This window comes from Calypte anna, chromosome 2, assembly GCF_003957555.1.
Source record: "Calypte anna isolate BGI_N300 chromosome 2, bCalAnn1_v1.p, whole genome shotgun sequence".
In the NCBI taxonomy this organism is placed as follows: domain Eukaryota; kingdom Metazoa; phylum Chordata; class Aves; order Apodiformes; family Trochilidae; genus Calypte; species Calypte anna.
In genome coordinates, this window is record NC_044245.1 from 127,116,396 (window position 1) to 127,136,926 (window position 20,531).

At 37.2% G+C, this 20,531-nt stretch overlaps 1 protein-coding gene across 1 annotated transcript in view; it reads right to left on the bottom strand.

Annotated features, from left to right (window-relative positions):
* Window positions 1-2,712: 2,712 nt before the first annotated feature.
* TRIQK (triple QxxK/R motif containing) overlaps window positions 2,713-20,531 on the bottom strand; it is a 59,566-nt gene continuing 41,747 nt past the window's right edge. The window contains exons 3-4 of the mRNA XM_030445634.1: window positions 13,754-13,839; window positions 2,713-3,244 (exon numbers count right to left, since the gene is read on the bottom strand). Of these exons, the coding sequence (XP_030301494.1) occupies window positions 3,131-3,244; window positions 13,754-13,839 (200 nt within the window). The 3' untranslated portion in view covers window positions 2,713-3,130. The remainder of the gene's footprint in view (window positions 3,245-13,753; window positions 13,840-20,531) is intronic.

Here is a 20,531-nt window from a genome sequence, read left to right on the forward strand (position 1 = left end):
CTACATGGAACAACTTGGCAGAAACAGATCTGCTCTACTGGTATTGGATAGGATGCCAAGGCAAGTTCTCTTTGTTGTCTTTTAAGCATTCATAGGCTAAACTCAGATTTAATACGAGCTTAGGGGCTAGAGCTGCTTAGAATAATACAGATATTCTAAAATGGGTTAGTAGCACTGCTCACATTTAAAGACTGCTATTAAGACAACTTTAAATTCTTTTCAAATGTATATACAACTCCATGTGATACTTCCAATACTAACAAGAGCACAAAAATAGTAAAAAAACATTTATTATTAAAATAGACACTGAGCAACTCATACAAAGACAGGTGGTCCAAAAACCAAGAGGCATATTTCAATCTCAAATATAATTAAGGGCAAAATAAACCATAGTCTGTAAGATTAAAATCAGCTTCTACTATGAAATATCAGGCATAGACAATGTAGCACTCTGGAAAGCATAAATAACCTCAAGTCAGATTCTTATTTTTCCTTGGAGTAAGTAAGTAGCAATTTCATGAACTCAGGAGAATCATAAATTAGTAAGTTCAAAACCAGACCTCATTGCTAATATAGCTATGCTTGAGCCTTTTAGAAAAGCAAAGATAACTAATCTTATGAAAAGTGGAAGCTTTTAGGTTTAAAAAAACTATCAACATAGTCCCAGGAATTATTGCAATGATAAAAGTGTATTTGCTGCAATATCTGCCATGTGCTTCTTTGTAGACTGAACAGAAGTCTCTCCAGTTTATCTAAAGAAATTTTCTTGTTCCACAAGAGTATCATGTGAATGAAAAGGTCTAACATAAAAAAAGCCAGTAGACAAACTGCCAACTATGGCACTTGTGGGCAATATGGACTGAAAAGCCACAAGTGAGGGACGCTTCTTCAGTCACATATATACATTCTTCAGCTTTTGTCTATGAGTCATGATGACAGGAAATGCAATCTTCCTTTTCTAGGAACTTCATAAATTTGACAGTAAGGATAGCTTGCTATTTAATGTAGCAGCTTTGGAAAGCAAGTTACAATACAACCTACATGAAGGGGAAAACTACACATCATTCTCAGACCACACACCACTCAGGGAGCTATGTGCAGACATTTAGAATGCATTTTTATGGAATAAGAAAATTGCTCATGCAAAGTAACAGGATAGTTCTGTGACATGTGGTATGGCACCGGTGAAGTGCCATATCCAAGAAGACAGCTTGTGCTATGCTTTTCTCTCCACTCTGTGGGGCCATGTGTCAGATATTGCTTCAGCATAAATGTAACATGTTACAAAGTGGTAGGTCATGTGTGGAAGTATTAGAGGACTACAAGTCATACGAATGCATAAATGTTAGGATTTTTTTTCAAGAACAGTCATAACTAGAAAATGAGAACTATTTGCATGTATATGCTCTTTCCTACTCTTCTTGGAAGACTGTTGTATTCTGAATTTCGAGAGGAGCTAGTTTGCATTGCATAAAGTGAATGAGGAATGTGACAGGTAGGAAGTGGATCCTTAGAGACTCATAAATTTTATGGTCACAGTTACTGTATGGTTTAAAAATTAACTGTATTGATTGAAGTTCCTTAAGTGGTGTTAATGGGACTATGTCAATTTTAAATAAATATATTTTCCATTATAATGTTTGCTATGATTTGTGTCCCTTTGTCTTCAAAATCACTGTAAGAAATCCTAGTCAGGTATTTCTGGAACAAGACAGTAAATATTTCAGTTGTAGCTAAGCCTAACATTCAGCCCTGAAATTGGTATCAAAGATAAATCCAAGCTAGTTTGCTAATAGGATTTCAAAATTATGATAGCTTTCTGGAAGTCAAACTATCTAACTCCCTTGCCTCATTCAGCACCAATGGCTCTATGCTTTTCTTGGTACAACCAGGTAAAGACAGATCACTTTTTAAAAGGATCAAAACTGACCCTTTACAACCACAAGCTCAGTCATACACCAAAGCTAAAGCCAGAATTTTATAGCTCTCTGAAGCTGCTTTGACATACTAATTTAGTCAAGCTGCTTGTGGTTAATCAAAGGGATCAGAAATGTTACACCTATGGTACTTATTCTGAAAGGTACTTTGCAAGAACTGAAGGAAGTCATGGAGCCAAGATAGTCCCAATTATTAGTATGGATGAAAAAAAAGGTTTCTTAGTACTTAACACTTCTCACATTAGTTTGATTATTAAAATTGTATAACTGGAAAGCATTTTTTTTTTTTACAACATACTCCTAATAGGTAGAGCAAGATGATACCACAACCAGCAGAAAGAGTATAATTAAAAAAACAATTTTGACTTCATATTAATAATAGAGCAATACACTAATTAAAACCAACATCGACTGAACTTTCTATTTACACTAGTACAGACAGCACAGGAGGCAAAGAACTGTGTTTTAGAGGCATATGTGAATGTTAGAGCTTCTGTCATCCAGGTGCCATTTCTGACAGAACACATGTGTGCTGAACAGTTGGCAAAAGAATGAAAAAGATTACTGCAGATATATGGGCACACAGAATCTGGGATGACATAAAATTAAGTCCATATAGGAGGTGACAGACTGCTTCTAAAAAGATTTTTTTTCATACAATTTTTCGCATCTTTGTGCATGTGTGTGTGCACAAATGCACAAGAAAGATTAAAAGAGAAAGGATGAGGGTTTTTTTGATATATTTTAAATACAAATCAAGAAAAGACTTTTCATTTGGTATTTCTGCTTTCATTTAAGAAAGGAAAAGGAAACTAATTTGGCTATTATGAAACTTTGATTCCTAAATTTGGTCAAGGCAGACTCTCCTCCTATGAAGTCAGTATCAATGTCCATTATAATTATAGCACCTCTCTTTTGACATCAAATTTCTCTGCCTGAGGAAAAAAAATATGTAAACAAGAAACTTCATGCATTGTACTGCTGCTCCTGGCTTTGGTGTTAACCAAATACACTTGCCAGGCACGACTGTTCTCTTATTTTGGAGAACTGGAATGTAAAAGTCATTGACTACTGCAAAACTTTCTTATGAATTTGGACTGCAAGAAATTGTATCATTTACTGTCTCACAGTGAAGGTTCCTACGTAGCCTTGTTGAAGCTGAAGAAATCTTGATGCTGGATTCATTGCATCTGTTAGTTTTCATCTGGATCCAGATCAAGGTCAACTTCATTGGAAATGTTAAGATAAAAGAAAGCATAGAAAGCCAACAAAAATACCAGTATAGCTGCAAGGACAAGGGCAACTTCCTGTAGAAATAAGAGAAAAAAAGAAAACAAGACATGTTAGAAATAGAACCATATTTAGGAAAAATCAGAAAAAAAATATTTTCATTCTACAATGCACATTAGAATAACATCAGACATATATAACTGCATAAGGCATTGATACTTTAGTGATTTTTTTCCTCTATGATTACTATTTCAGAATGGTGTAAAATCCATTTGCTTAATAAAGACTTTGGTGAGTCTGATATACTGCCAGCAACAGCATTTGGGCTTAAAGATCTTTGGTCTGGTCTAGAAATAGGAGCTCTATATCCTTTTATTATGCTATTCATTCTTTTTTTAAAAGAAAAGACAGAATTCACAAGCCACAGTTTTGAACACAAATTTAAGTTAGAATTTACACTGTGAATTTTGATGTTTTCTACCAATATGTTCCTGCTTTTTGCCAACAAATTTGTAATTTTTTAATGAAGCAAACACAGTATGGTGGAAGTCAATGAAAATTGCTACCTCTACCTCCCAACCTCCTGGCATGCATTACAATATGGAGCTACAAAATCCTTCAGAATTGGATGAAACTTTTCTTCATTCCCCTCTGCAATAAGGCAAAAAGCACAATTTGCACTTGCCTCTCTTCCCATAAAGTATTGCAACTTGCTGAATCTTCCTTAATTAACATAAAAGAGACTTCCAAAGTATACATGATTTATAGCAGCTTTCAGAAGCAGAAAAATATTTTTTTACTACATGCCATACTCATTATGGGGCTGCCTATCATATTCTGTCTTAAGGCCGGACTCCGTTAGGCTCCAACCCTGTATCTAAGATAGAAAAAATCATAATACAATCATCCTCTTTATAACACTACTTCTTTTAAATTCAGTATTTCACATTTTAACATTTTTACAAAGCACAGCACACTCCCCATTGCGTCAGCTTTCATTTTGGTAGACAATGAAACAAGAAATATAAATTTCAGAAAAACCCTTATGTTCCTTAGGCTCACAGGAAGTGCCACTTCCACAGCAATTATGCACTGCTAAATTCCCTATCATCATGATGTATTTTTAAAATCACACGCAGGGGTGTTCAAAAGGAACAAGACAGTTTGCAGCCCCCCCAAACCATTTTACCTCTACAAATAGAAGCAAAAAGGAACCCCCAAAATCTCAGGGGCATGTTAACCTGCAAACCATCTGCATGAGAGCAATCCACCTGCATACTTAAAAGGAGAAAAACAGCCCAATGAGTTTATAGAAACTATTCTGAATTGGTACAGAAAGAGCTACATCAAAAATGGGAATGAAAGGAGATGCCTACACCTCACTGAGAGTGTCATGCACACTTTACAATCCAAGGAGAGAACCTGACCCTCTTTGGTGTAAGGTATCATTGTGTCCTCTAAAAGAGTTCAGGTGAATTCTCCCTAAAAATGCCTGGTTCATTCTTTGGACTAGAAGACATTTTTTTGACATTATTAGTCAGGTATGGAGACCCCACTATCTCTAGTTCATAGTGCCTTTGTGACTGACTTTGTCCACTGCCAGGAAGGAGTTAAAACTGTGTTAGCTTCATTTGTTAAAGTCTAGCCCAAATCTGGCATTTTTCTATAGAACAGAATTTCATTTGCATTTACATGAATGCATTATATAGTTTATCAGAATGTTGGATCAATAATTCAACACATGCCATCTAATAAACTTTGAAATACTACTGCCTAGTTGGCGTATGTTCTATAGGAGTCTTTGTTCTATAGAAACCTTTGCTTTGCATTTCATATAGGTGATTGAGATGTACTTAAAAATTTATTTTACCACAATAAAAACACTCCTGCAAATTTGCTGAGGCTGTTTGCTACAGATTTGAACTACATTTTCCTCTTAGAATTATACCATCCTCTGAACCTTATCCTCCTCATTTCATATGATTTGATTAGAAAAAAAAAAAAAACCCAAACAACAAACATCTAATTCACTAATACATTAAAGGAAAGTGATTTTTGCTTTGTTGCAGTTGCAACACGTCAGTATCTCACAAAAGGGCATGGCTGCATCAGACAGGTTTCATTTATTTCCTTGTATCCACAGCTGTGCTCCCAGACCCATCTGGCCACACAGCTACTAATCTTAAGAGGATGTAATAAACAAGTGACATACAACTGCAAGCTCCATCTGCTCAGGAAAGTGGACAACAAAACCGTACAATGAAGGCACCATTCACACTTGACACAGAGAGCAAATTCATTCCAGTATTAAAAAGTTTTTTCCCCTGTTTGGATGTCACTCTTGCTATATTTTCTGCTTTACAATAGGTTCTCCTTCCCTCTCCCTCCTCCCCAGCATACCCTACGAAATGCTGTTGTAGCAGGAGCGAGATTTTGGGGAATGTTTGCACAAAGGGATTTGTTTTCTAGGAAGTGGAAGTGGGAAAGTCTTGGTTTTTATTCTCAGGCTGCCCAGTAGCTACTTTGAAGGGAGTGTTTTTTAATTCCTCTGCCTACATTTTACAGTGAGTAACATTAAGATAACATTACTATTTTCCATACACAGGGGTTAGGAACTGGGTAGCTGGATCAGTATTTATTAACCCTGGGAATGGAAAGCCTTTCTGAGATTCAAGGTTTGAGAATTATACCAGAAACTTAACTGTCAGTTACTGAATAAAGCAGACTAGCAAAAATCTAAAATAAACAGCCTAACAAAGGACACCTGGCTCTCAGCTAGGGACATAAAGTCTCTTAAGAATTGCATCCAGTTTATGAACTTTTATCAACATCAATTTTGCAAGTAAATTGAAAATGAGATGCTACACCACCATACTGTCTGTGCAACAACACTATATATCGTCGTTTTAATTCATTTTACTCTTACCAGGCTTTGCTATTTGTGTTTTAAGCCACACAGAGAAATGAAATGTTAAAATACTCCCTGCCTGGCATACATAACTCCTTTTCTCTTGTACGTTATGGATCATCCCCATCATCCCTCTGTGAAATCCATTTACACAGAGAATTTCACCATGAATAATTAACTAATATAGAAGAAGTCCTATAGAAATAAACTTAAAATGATCACAGGGCATTTCCTCCTTTTTTTCTTTCACAACATGGTACAGAACACTAGGAAATAACATCCGTGCTCTCAAATCCCAGAGCACAGAGAAAGAAGCCTTTAAAAGGAACACAGTTTCTATTATATTCTCTTATATTTAGAATAATGTCTGGAGAACCCTACTGATGTCAGCTTAGTCAAGTTTTTTAGAAACTTTTCCATAAAGGAAACATAAGCCATCAAAGCATAATATAGATTTAAATCTCCTATCAGTTTTTGTCAAATTTATGTCTCTCATGCCAAAATACTTGGATAATGTTCTCAGATTCACGCTCAGGGAGCAAGTTGCAGAGATGGAATCTAAATGAGATTATTCAGGAAATAAAAAAAAAAAAGGGGGGGACTAGAGGAAGAAAAAATGTTGGCTATAGTAACACAAACCTGGACACTGTGTATGGCAGCATCATATCCTACACATATAGAGAAATATCACACTGTTAGGAAATTCTAGATTTTTTCAGTTTTTTTTATTGTCTTTCAAAGAGAGTCAAATGTTTTCTATCTGAAACAAACTTATAACTATGTAAAACAGTACCCCAAATTGGTGTCTTTGAAATGCTAAACTATCACTACCTATTCCTCAATAGAGATAAAAAGAAAATTATGCTGATCAGGACACCTCTAGAAAGGAAACAACCATACATGGACTTCAAAACGAACTTCTAAATTCCATATAATTTTTAACTCGAAAACTTTATCTGGACATTCACTGTGACCATTTTTTCAGAGTTTCAACAAAACTATGCTTAAAAATAGATGTTTACTTCCTTAATGCAGGTCATTCTACATCTAATACAAGGCAACAAAAGTAATTCACCAACTTATCAGCAACTTTTTAGGTTATAAATTTTTTACTGCAAGAATTTTCTGATAGAACAAACATTATCATCTCAAATAATCACAGAAGCCCAGACAGTTAGGGGTTTGAAGGAACCTCAAAAAATCATCAGATCCAACCCACCTGCCTGAGCAGGGTGACCTACAGGAGGTCACATAGGGACACATTCAGGTGGGTTTCGAACATCTCCGGAGAGAGATGCCTGGGCAGCCTGTTCCAATGCTCTGCCACTTTCCCAGCAAGAAAATCCAAACCAAACTAAAAAAAAAACTATTCAAGAACAAGATAAAGAAGCATCTAAAAGGCCTTTCTATATGATAAAAAACTCAGCAGGATTATGGAATCATACAACCCAATGGTTTGGGTTGTAAGGAACCTTAAAGATCATCTAGTCTCAAGTCTGGTGACATAGGCAGAGACACCTTCCCCATGACCAGGATTAATTTGAAACAGCTGAATGCAAGATAATACATACAGGTATCAAAGATGTAGACAGTACTTACAAAGTGCAGGACCCTGCCTTGTAAAACTGTGACTCTAAAAAGGTCTTTGGATTTAAGGGGAAATCAGTCGCTCAGTGTGATCTCTGTATGTGCAAAGACAGAGGGATTCTCAGTAGGGAAAAGACTGGTATTTTATCATACAAAAGACTAAAAGGTTCTTTGGTTACAGCATATAACTATATATACCACACACCTGTATTTAAGTAAGGCTCTTTACTGTGTGGGAGCCTCCCATCTTGCTTACAAGAACCTCTCAAGGTCCAGCTGTGGTTAGATAAGCTTAGCCTTGAAATAAAATGCCATTTGCTAGGACCAGGAATGACTGAGCATTCCAATTACCTCTCGGGGAAAATACTAACTTCCACGGCTGTGAGTATCTTATGGTCAGATCTCTCAGAAAATAAACTTTTATTTAGGTGTTGGGAGGCGTGATCCTGCTTGGAGCTGGCAAACTCAGCCCTCAAGAATGCTCCTCTCCTTCAGAGCTCTGGAAAGATGGGGATTACTTACATTGTTAGTGCTGTATTCTGAAGTATACAGTGAAGTACCTGAAGTACCAGATTGTTAGAAGTAGGGACACATGCTTCAACACTTCAGACTCTTCTATACAGGAGCAAAAGAAGTTTCCTTCCCTTTTGGGAAATTAAACCAATTGTACTGATTTAATTTCTGGGATTTGAGGTTTTGTTGTTGTGAACTGTCAGTTGTAATGTCTGGTCATAAGTAGAGACCAAAGCTTGAGGAAGATGGACTACTGCTCCAAGATGGTACAGAAAACCTTCTCAAGCCCCTACCTGGTTCATCTTGTTCACATGCTCAAAGCCACCACGATTGCTGTACCTATGTGTGCAGGTCAGGCCAGGGTCAGATGAGAGCAATTTGATTTTATTTTTTTTCTTTGTATTGTGTTTTCCCCCCTCCCTTCCATTTTAAGGTCAAGGATCAAAACCTATCTGCTGGAATCACTGGCAATATCACCCTTTGTTCACTGGTGGCATATGAAGCTGCCCTGGTCATGATGTGAGGCACATAAATAGTTTGAAGATCCAGCATTTTGGCCACTGTGAAGTGTTTGAACTTTCTATGAAGTATTTGGATGAAATTTTATGATCTGTAACATATAGAAGGCCAGATCAAATGATCTAATAGTCTCCTGTGGCCTTAATTTCTGCAAAGTTATGAAACCATATTCCCAACTTTTCTTGGCAAATGTAGTTCACTAATTTAGCAGATTATGAATAGCATGAAATCAGAGAATATCCTTTGCCAAAATATACTAAGAATGTCTTGTTATCTATTCACACATAACTCATTCCAGATGAGATAAAGTCGTAGTAGCCAGCTAGCTAGCTACACGATAAAGTAGATATGCAAAAGAATAGACAGACAGTAAGCTCTCACTTTTTTAGGAAACATTTTTTCCTTAGTTCAATCAATGAACTACATTGCTAATAACTCTCTATGGAGTTGTAACGTGCAGTCGGTTAGGTCTTTCCAAGAGGGTGTAAAATACTACTGTTCAGATTTGTGTTTGCCTTTCAGCAAGAGGGAAAACTGCATCATCTACCCTAAGGTCCATAGATTCATTCCTGCAGATTATGAAAAAAAATATCTCCCCAAAAACCACCCATTATTTTTGGCCTCTGCAATACCAAACCCCAGATATCTGAGGCTGAGTTTCAACATGACTCAAAGTGTTTTCTGCTTGCCACTATCCTGCTGTCATCTCTTCCTCCCCCATGGAGAGCAGATTTAGCAATGACAGTGCAGATCTCTTGCTGCTCCACCTGGTAAGGACAGGCAGGTGGGCTTCCACCAGCGTGAGCCCCCCCACAGGGGGACAACAAAACAACCACACAGAGAAGGTTCAGAGGCTCCCTTTTTGGTACTGCAACAAAGAATTTTGTCTTATCCAAACACCAGGAGACATACAACACACAGCCTTCTCTCAAAGTTGTTTCTCCAGACAGGGGTCCTGCTTTTCCAAGAGACACCATATATTTTGGCACTTTGTGCACTACTGTCATATGTATACAAACAGAGCCAGCACAATAGCTCTGCTACAATATTTAATTTTTAAACATGTTTAAAGAGCAAACATTACACTCTGAGTACTAGCATGTTCACCCTGCTTGAACTAACTTTTGATAGTTATTAGTGCTTAGCTGCTTCTCTGACATTATCAACAGAGATAAAATCTCTCATTGGGGAAATTAAAAAGTACTAAAAGGCAGTGACTAAAAGAAACTTTGTTACTTTAAACCTTGCATTAAAATGACAACACAATCAAAGTTTGACAAGACAAGCTAATTAGTATGCCAGCAATGAAATGTGAAGGATCTCCAGGGGACTGGTTCTGAAAAGTTTTATGTCATTTATAGGACCTTTTCTTGAAGAGAATGTTGTCAGTTCTCAAGGTGAAATACACAATAGTAGTATTTCATTATCTTCATAGAAATTAAGGACTAAAACCCCTTCATGATTTTCAAATAATCCTTTTTTTTATTTTTAAATTTTTTCCCTAAGTACTGCAATGTCCTATTTTACAGCCATGAAGATAAGGTCTTCAGGACAGTAGTGCAAAACACAAGTGCAAAACTAGTGGTAAAAGGAGCACTAAAAATCCTATTGTTTCAAGTGGCAGTATGGTACTTACTGTGTTAGATTTTATGGAATTATAAAGTTTTCCTAGAAAGCTTGTACTTCTAAATATATGGTAAAGATATCCTTCTTCTACAATATTTTTATTAACTGCAACTTAGCTTTTTATAAGAAAATGTTAATAAAAATGTTAATATTCTGCATACTGCATCATGTACTGAAGTCTGGAAAACAAATAAAATATATAGCATATGTATGTGTTTCTCAAAGATTCACAAGCAGTTTGGACACTTTTACTGAAAGTCCTTCATACTTAGTACATTGCACTGCAGTTTCACCATTTTGTTTCCGACACTGACTGAAGTTAGTCAACTGTCACAGCACAGAAACAGGTCCCACATCATAAAAAAATACTAAAATCTCAGCCTTTGGAAAGAGAATCATGTTGCTTACCACCATCACAAAATTTTGCTAATATGAAGTGACAATTGTGATGATATTGTCCCAAAGGAAGAGCTCAGCCACTCTCAAAAGCTCTGAATATGAGGAGACCGTTAAAGGAACACACACTTAAGCCTCAAAATAGCTTCATGAATGCACATAACCTGATCAGACACCAACTCTGATGACTCTTCTGACAGCTCCAGACAGAAGGAATGGTTTAACACTCTGCTGTCACAGCAAGCAGGAGACTTCAACAAATTCTTATTTCAAAACATATTCAGAAGACAACAGAGAAGTATCTGGGGTAGTTGTGAAGGATGAACATAAGAGGATTGCTCTTGGACAGCTAGAAGAACTTAAAACCAAGCAAAACAAACCCTTCCTGAGAGGTGGGGAGAGGTACTGGGGTCTCACAGCAGGGACACAGAAGCCATGTTCCTAAGCAGCCTCTCCTGGGGTATGGAAGGTGATTTCACTGCAGACACTGCCCAAGGTGAAGCTCTGCTGAACTGGAGGGATAGGGCAGGGTGAAGAGTTGTCACTGTGAGATGGGAAGGTGTGCAGGTTTATCCCAAGTTATTAAATGTGCCTCAATCCCATGCTGAGAGTTTCAAGGTCTGCCAGTAGAAGTACAGAGTTTTACTCTACAGGGATTGCCCATATTGAAATAATATAACATTTAGTAAGCCTGAGGTTGTTGGTGTTAAGAAGGGTCAGTCAGAAGGATGCATACAAGAGCCCTGCTTTCCTTCCCTCACAAGCATTTCCTCAGAGGGAAAGGTGCCCAATTTACTTTCCCTTTTGTTTTAGATCAGCAATGAGGAAGCAAAGCAAATGACAGTGATCTACTTGGGGATGATTCAGAGTCATATTTTAAGGCCCAGGTGTACAAAAAATATTACAGGTGGAAGACAATACAATACTTTAAAGAATGGCTTTTTTTTTTTTTTTCCTTTTTTTTTTTTTTTAAGAAACAGAGGCAGAAATGGAAGACACTGCACACTGAAACTAGCAGAACCCCAGAAACACAAGATCCAATGACCTGAAGTTTACATGTACACCTTGATGGCAAAAGTCATTCTTAACAACTCAGCTCATATTCTGCTATAACAAGCAGGAACATATTTGTACAAAATAAACAGTTATTGATTTTTTTTACTCAGTAATACTTGATTCTTCATTATACATATGATTACACATATGCATTCCCATCCTCCCCTATTTTTTGAGAATTATTCAAGAAAAGAAGCAAACAAAAGAGGTTCTGAAGGACAAAGGTTCATAGTTTTCTTGCTTGTGAAAGACACGCAGAAACTTGCACGCTTTAAAAGAACCATGTTGTACAGTAAAAGCCCCCAAGTAGAACATCACTTTTAAAAGGTCACGTCATTGAAAGTAAAATGAAAAGTAAAATTTAATAAGAAAGAAGGAAAAAACATTGAACTCCAAAGGTTAATAATCTCCCCTTTAAACAAAAAAGGCAATCTACTTTTTCTCATTAAAACCTGACACACAGCACTAACTGAGGAGATTATGTTGTGAAAACATCCTGCACCACGCGGTAATGCTTGATCGAGATCAGCAATCAGGAGCAAAAAGAAAGCACTGTTTCGTGATTATAATAGCAAATTCTGGAAGACAACCAAATACATCATCTGGCAGCTCAACAGCTGTTACAGCTTGGTAGTAATACCTTGGCATTTGCTGTAAGCTATAACTTGAAAAAATTGATTTCTCATCTGCCAGAAACAAAAAAAATGTTCTCCTTTTAACATTTCTGAAGTTTCTTTCACTAGAATACTCAGGTATTTGATGAACTTTTTTATTCTGCTTGGGTTTCACCCTTGCTACTGAGCTAACTGTATATGAAAAATAAGTTTGTGGGAAAAATACCAAACACAACTTAAATAAACGATATGAAATCAGATAAATTCCATTTTGATGACACACTGGGTAGTAGATAGCACAGAATATTCCTGGTTTTCCTCCCTGGTCATATTCATAGCCACAATCAACTAGTCATTACTAGAATCACAGAATGCTTTGGGTTGGAAGGGACCTTAAAGATCATTTAGTTCCAACCCCCTATATGGGCAGGGACACCTCCCACCAGACCAGGTTGCTCAAGGCCCCATCCAACCTGGCCTTGAACACCTCCAGGGAGGGGGCAGCCACAAGTTCCTTGGGCAACCTGTGCCAGTGTCTCACCACCCTCACAGGAAAGAATTTCTTCCTAATGTCTAATGTTAAGTCTCCCCTCTTCAAGTTTGAAACCATTTCCCCTTGTCCTCTCACTTACATACTTATGTAAAAATCCCTACCCCAGCTTTCTTGTAGGCCCCTTCAGATATTGGAAGGCTGCTCTAAGGTCACCTCAGAGCCTCCTCTTCTCCAGGCTGAACAACCCCAATTTCCTCAGCCTGTCTTCAGGCTGTCTTCAGGTGCTCCAGTCCTCTGAGCATTTTAGTGACTCTATACTTCTATACTTCATACCTTCTTGAAAAAAGGACATTCCCAAAATAAAGTTCAGTACCTTTCCATGTGTTTTGCTGTTAGTTAAGGTGATTTTTTTCCAAGTCAGAGACAGTACACAAGGATGTAGACTGAGATAATAATGCTGAGAATTTACAATACTTAACAAACCCAGTCTTTAAATTACTCCTGGGTATGGGATAGGAAGAGGAAGAAGGAAGATGTTTATTGTAATTATGAAATCATTAAAGCATTTGTTCTGTGGGTAGAGAGGCTACCTGAAAAGATAAATTTTCTATGCATACAGTACTTTGTTGTCCTTAAAGAATGCATCATAACAAGGACATGGACTACATAAAATCTTGTAGCATTGTAACTATTCTAGTTATTTTAGCGTTAAGTTAAAAGCCATCCACCACAGATATTTTAGATTCTAGTATTCCACTTAGATTTTGAAGTGTCATAAAGAATATCTCAGAAATCAATATTCACACAGTACATTCATGGAGAAAAGAAACAACATATACACGAAGGTGATATAAACTATCAAATAGATCTCTACCTTTATGCCTACTGCAGTTTTCTTGGCCTCTGCTTTTAATCTTGTAGCTCTTAACATAGGCCTGGTTTTCTTATAATCTTGTTTCCCTAGAATAGAAAAGTACATTTAGTGAAAGAAGATAAAGAATGTCAGCAATTATTTCAGTTTAAAAGTCAAATCTAACATGTTCAAAACATCTCACAGTCCAGCACTTCAAGCAGGAGCTACTCTGTAAGACAGGGGCTCAGTCTGTAGAACAGCAATCCTTAACACAGACAATGTCAGCAACAAGTAAAAGCCAACAAAGCAGAGTACCTATTACTCCTGAGGGACATCAAAACACACGTAAATAAGTAGATTAATGGCGGATGATATTTTTACCTCACATTTCAGTCAAAATAAAAATTGCATTATAATTGCTGTTTGTTAGTCATCTCTAATTCATATATAAATGTGTAGTACGGGCCATTATGGTAAGTGTAAATGTTTCATCATTCTGAACTGGAACATTTGAAAGTATCACCTCAAGAGTCATGCTGGTCAGTCCTAGCAAGTGCTAATAAAACCATTGTTTCACACCATCTGCTTGTGGAAACACGTTACTTCTAGAATTGTTTCGGACCTCTTAAAAGCTACGGGGACAATCTCTTGCAGTCAAAAAGAATGCAGCCAAGTGCTTGATTACTGTGACTGTAAGAACTGAGTTCACAGAAGGACATGAAAATACTTACAAATGGCATAAAGCATTTATCTCAGTTTAGTAAGAAAGCATAAAACACTTGATTGTTCTCAGGGATATTTTTGCTTTGTCAAGGGCCTTTTGCTGCTACACTATGTACTATTAGTCATAGCTTCTTTAGGTCAACAGAAGTCAAAGTACAGCTACAGTACAGTACAAAAGGAGGAGAAGGAAAAGACTAATTTGTGAAAAAAACTTCTCAGAGAGGTAGAGCCGCAGTACAACCACTTTGGCTTTTCATAAAAGTCCTTTCCATTTTCTCCTCCCTAATGCATACAGGCTTTTTTGTCCTTTTTGCTTATTTCCAAAGCTGAGCTACAATACTTAAAGCAGTAATCTTTGGCAATTTTTAAACATTAATTTAATTTTACATTTAGCTTTCATCATCGTTACACTGAAACAATTTAACCTTTTTCTAAAACTGTGACGGTAGTTTTGTGCATGCAACACTCCCATTTGCTCAGCCACATGTGAATTTACATTCCTCACCAACAGTGTAAGCTTCTCATTTTATGGTCACCTTCAAAAGTGGGATATTATACTGCACTGATGAAATTGTGAAACATGAATTGGAAAAGGAAGTTCTTTAAAATGGATTCATGGAAACACTTCTTTGCTTTTGTCCATTTTTTTCTGTCACTCTGCTGCCACTCAATGCAAAGCTCTTTTCTGTAGCATATTGTGGATGCTCAACTTGCTTTATGAATTTGCGTTCACTGTATAATCTCTCCTCAAACCTAGGGATTATATATTGTGAAGATCTCCGTATTATCCTTTATGTCTTCCATAAAAGACCAGAAATAACTTAGAAAATGCTCAGTGACAAAAGGAAAAATAACTGAAATCATGTCTACTGGAAAAAACCCCAAACATCTATTCAAGGAAACTTCTTAGAGGACAGAGTGAAGAAAAGGTGACAGAATAATTACTCGTGTCTGATGCTCCAAAATTTATTCATCCAGCCAATGCAACTCATTTGCAGGACAGGACCACAGCAGCATTACTCTTTGGAAGTCAATGATACCAGATAAGAGGATGCATCAGGTGTACAGTAATTGTTTTGAATAGTTAGGGAAAAAATTGCAGGAACCATCAAAACAACTAAATCATGAGACGAGGCCAGACAGAAAGACAACATGCTGCCTTCTTCCTATAGTACTGCAGTCGCACCTCTGCTGTGAAATAGTTAAAGAGCTGTCAGAATTTCCACTATAAATGGCATGAATTTATAACTCATAAAAATTCACTCCAGGCTGAAATTTGGCATAGATATATCCCAGCCTTGAATTTTTTTGTTTGTTTGTTGGGAGCCAACTTTCAATAAAGTGATGCAGCTGTTGTTACTTACTTGAGAACAAACTATAGAAATGTATCCATCTGTTTTAAGCATGAAAAATACCTTTGTTTAGAAGTATGTAACTGACAGTGACTAGTTTCAATTTCAGTTCTCGTAATTCAAGTTTGCTGTTCTCCCATCTGGGGCAAATAATGCAGGACAGTCAGAGGTTTCCCTTCCAGTTATGCAACAGGATTAGATAATGAAAACTAGAAAGCTTCAGAAGGCCCATTAGGAATGGGAAACAAATTACCTACTGAAACCCTAACTCCCTTTCCTCCCATTCCCCAACCTCCCTCCTCCTCTCCAAGGCTCTACAGTGACAGTGACACAAGCAGAGGTGAATATTGCACGGGAGACCAGGTCTATGAAGTAGATCTAGTGGTAGAACCAAGTCGATTCCTAGAAAAGGGAAAACACATTGGTGTTCTTTCCCTCTGTTTCAAGCACTCTGGCACAGTTTATTCCAGTGTTCCAGTTTTGTGGCTATGGTTAAGACTGGATTCTACCTATCTACAGAATGCTTCCAGATTTATATTAAATCTGATATGAACAACTAACCTTCCCAATGTAACAAGTAGGCTATTTTAATAATGACTCTAGAGCTGGTCGTTCTCCAAATCTATGCACCTGCCTTTAATTCACCACTCTCCCTGCTAAATATGATAGCCAAAATGGAAGAGAAAAAAAAAAAAAAAAGGTAGGGAAACAGTCTGAGTCCACCAAGTGCAAAAGTTTAAAAAGGACATCTGTGAAGTCCTTTGTAATGAAAACCAGATTCATCAAACGTACTAAAAGACTCTTAAAACATCTGAACTTTCTGAGGCCTTGGGAAAGACATCTGTACAACAGGACTATAAAGAACTATGAAATGCAAAGCCCCTACCACGTGAATACTGATCGTTACCACCTGGAAAGCAAGGAGAAATTAGTAATACAGACTCCCTATGTCCTTCTGGGCCAGCAAATACAACCAGTTGGAATATGTATATTCATATTCCTAATGTCTGCTAGTTTTAGCTCGACTTATTCTGCAAAGTTTCTTGTACATTTATCTGTCAGTCACCAGTTTAAGCTGTTCTTCTCAGGAAGTGACCGTCAAAGCCAGTTAGGATGGGCTCATCAGAGAAAGTACCATTTGTCTACTTCACCCAATGTCTACTCAAGACGTACACTGAATTGTCCTGAGGGAATGTAGGGAGCTGCCAGAAAGATAGAATTGGAAAATTTCCAGGCTAAATCTTATTTTTCATGTTACTTACACAGTATATTTTCCTCTTTTACTTCTCCTTATTGTTATCAACTCATCTCTTTTCTCAAACTCCAATATTGGCTTTCCCTAGCTTTTTTTTTTTGGCACCTCAATTTTAATTTTTTTAATAAATATGCCACTTCTTCCTTTACAACTTTTCCCATGTCAATAATCTTCCTTCTGTTTTTAGACCCAAAGATCTAGTCCACAATAAAGTAACTTTTCTTGCTGACTACAGATATCATCTCCCTGCTTGTCCTGCCTCCTGCCAGTCCCTACCAAGACCAGCTTCCCACCTTCCAGTTTCAGTGCCTGAAGGCCTCCCTCTGCCCTTCTGAAGCTCTCCAGAGCTGACTCGTCATCCCAGCACTTCTTTCCATCCTTTTTCACAGTTTTTCCATTTCTTTGGTGGCAAAGTGACCTCAGTAGCAGCTGAACTGACTTGTGCTCTGTTTACAGATCCTGCTTGGAAAACTTCCCACAGCTAGAAACTAAGACTATTCTACTAGATGTAGGTAGAAAAAGGTGAAAGGTCAAACACAGGTACTTTTTGAGCTATTAAATAAGTTGTATTGTGAAAAATGCCGAAGTGTCTCCCTCGGAGGGAATATTAGGGCTTCCTACAATACGTGGGTTTGTTTCTCCACACATAACCAGGATTAAAAATCTACAAATTTTAGAAGATTTTTTTGTTATTTATGTTTATTCACATGAGACACTGAGATCTCCTGTATCTTGTATTCAATACTTTTAATAACATATTAGAGATGACCAGATTTTGTATATTGAGTATTCTTTGTAACTGAATCTCCAAAAACACTATGATTAACCAAAAAATTAAATCAAATAATACATATGATCTAGAAAAATTCCTTAAGTTCTGGGTGACCTGTTTTTTTTCAGTCTATAGAAATACTGTAAGATTACCAGGTAGTATGCCTAACACTTTACATTTGCATTCAAACCATGTATACATGTAACCCAGAATGCAAGATGTTGACCCCTGTATTTAAGAAAACTGACTGCATTTAAGATTGGATTTAAAAGTGCTGCCATTTAAGATACAATCTGAACAAATCTACAGAGTAACTTTAGGGGGAAAAAAGTAGATTCCCAAACCTTCTAGATATTTACTCTTTCATTCTACCATTAGCTCATTACTGGAACTGAACAACAGACTAGAGACCGCCTCTCTGCTTGTCAATTCATCAGCCTAAAGCAGAACCAGGGCTGCATCTTTGGCCTTTGTTGATGCTGCTGTCCAAGCTTATTATCATATGAATATCTAGTTATTGTTTTATAAATGTTTGCATTTCAGAAGCTCCCTGCTTTCTTTACTCTCAGTAGACTTGACAATATCCAGCTTCATTATCATCATGTGGCAGCATTGCTCTTCGCCTGCATTTGCTACTTTAAAAATTAATGCACTGCTATTTTCTGAATACTGTACTGTGTAAGCTGCTTATGAGTACATTATGCTATCAAGCAAGCACATGCAGAAAAGCTTCCTAAACTGTTATTCTTTCAATGAAAATACAGCTGGTTCTGCTTCAAAGGCACTTCTTTTCACCTGCAAATGGACTTGCTCCTATACTTATTCCTCAATTCATTGTCTTTTATTTGTGTCTGCAAATCTTTAATTGCCTTTAATTAGAAAAAAGTAAATTCAGTGCTTTAATCTTGCAAATACATTCAATCATAATTCTGTCTGGGATGAATACCAAGTTCTATTCACTGACTGATCTTTATAACAAAGGTATATAAATTTATTGTCCGTTTATATAGACCACATCAATTAAGCCACAATGGAAAAGCAAATAGATAAGAGTCAAAATATTTGAAATGAGAAATGTGCAATCTAAATTTAATTACTCAGACAAATTATTCAAAGATGAGTTATTTACAGCATGCCAAAAAACCTGACAGATAGTAAAATTTGCTAATCAACATTACAGATTTAAAATTCCTTTCAATACTTTCACTATAATTTGTAACAACCAACAAACTGCTGTCCTGAATCTTTCAGTGCTGCAATTATAATCATAATTAAAACATTAGTAAGACTTCTTCTATGCAGAGGTAATCCATTTCATATTTTAAAGTATTGTTTAAGGCATATAAAACTGCAAATGCTGGGTAAATTTTAGTTACCAGTAGCAGTTTAACTAAAGTATGTTAATATATTTGATGCTGAAACCCATATTAAAATGTGTACATAGCTAATTAGAAGCTGGAGCCAGACTGTGGCAAGCTTTACTGTCAAACTGGAAGCATGAAATTGTACACCTACTTAAGATGAAATCAATGTTCTTATTACGATTATGGATCTAAATTAGCAAAAGTTCCAGGAACCCTCCACAAAACCCCACAGAACAAGAAAAGAGTCTTCTGGTCTTTTCAGAGTTTCCACAGTCTGACTTCAAGCATCCTCTCCCTTTCACTGCTGTAAGAGGGGTAAGGGAACAGTGAGTTGGACTTGATGATCTCAGAGGTCCCTTCCAACCCAGACAATTCTATGATTCTATGAGATCTCCCTGGTCAGGGCAAAGGTCCAAGGTGGAAGAAAGCTCAGTCACAGTATCCTCCACAGCCTCTTTATATGCAAAACATTGAAGAAGACGACTTCAGTTTTAAGTCATTGTTTATTTAGGTCTCCCTTTGCATCCCATAGAGACTTCTCCAAAGAGAGAATAATAGCAGCCTAGGATGGTCTAAAGTGCTCCCTGGCAGCACCTATTTTTCTGTCATCAACAACACAGACAGTGCAGAGTTGTTCAGCACCCAAGTCAGGTGGCATTGTAACACTTCCAAAAAAGTTAGGTGAAATAAAACTAGATCTGAAGGAGAAGTGGAAAAGGATGATTGGTTTCCTACATTATCAAAACTCTCAGGACATTTGTAGACATTGCTGAAGTATCTTTGAAGTACTAGTACTATGGAGAGAGCATCACAGAGCCACGGAGGGGCTGTAAAATGCATTAAAGGCACAGCTTAGCTGGTGGTGCCCACCCTTGCTAAGGTGCCCAAGCCAGTTAGCTACACCTATGCTGCAGTACCACTTGTGAAAATTGTTCTTCAGAACCATTCCTGTGTAACAGCTGTGGTGCCTGGGGCTTTAAGCTAAAGACTCAAAGGACAGTGTAGGTTAGGAGAGTTTTCTGGAGGTCGCCTAGTTCAACCCTCCCCTCACAACAGAGCCCACTTCTAAATTGAATTTAACCTGAAAGTTAGCTTTGCTTACTCAGGGACCTAGTCTAGTTGAGCTTATCTAGCTAACTTTGAATATTCCCGAAAGTGAAGATTTCCAAATCTCTCCAAGAAATTTCTTTCAACATTTGACCGTCCTTCTGGTAAAAACATTTTTCCCCTACCCAATAGGAATGTTCATGTTCTAACTTGTCTCTGTTGTCTCCCCTACTATTGTGCACCTCTGAGGAAAGTTAGGCTTCACCTTGTCTGTGGCCTCCCATTA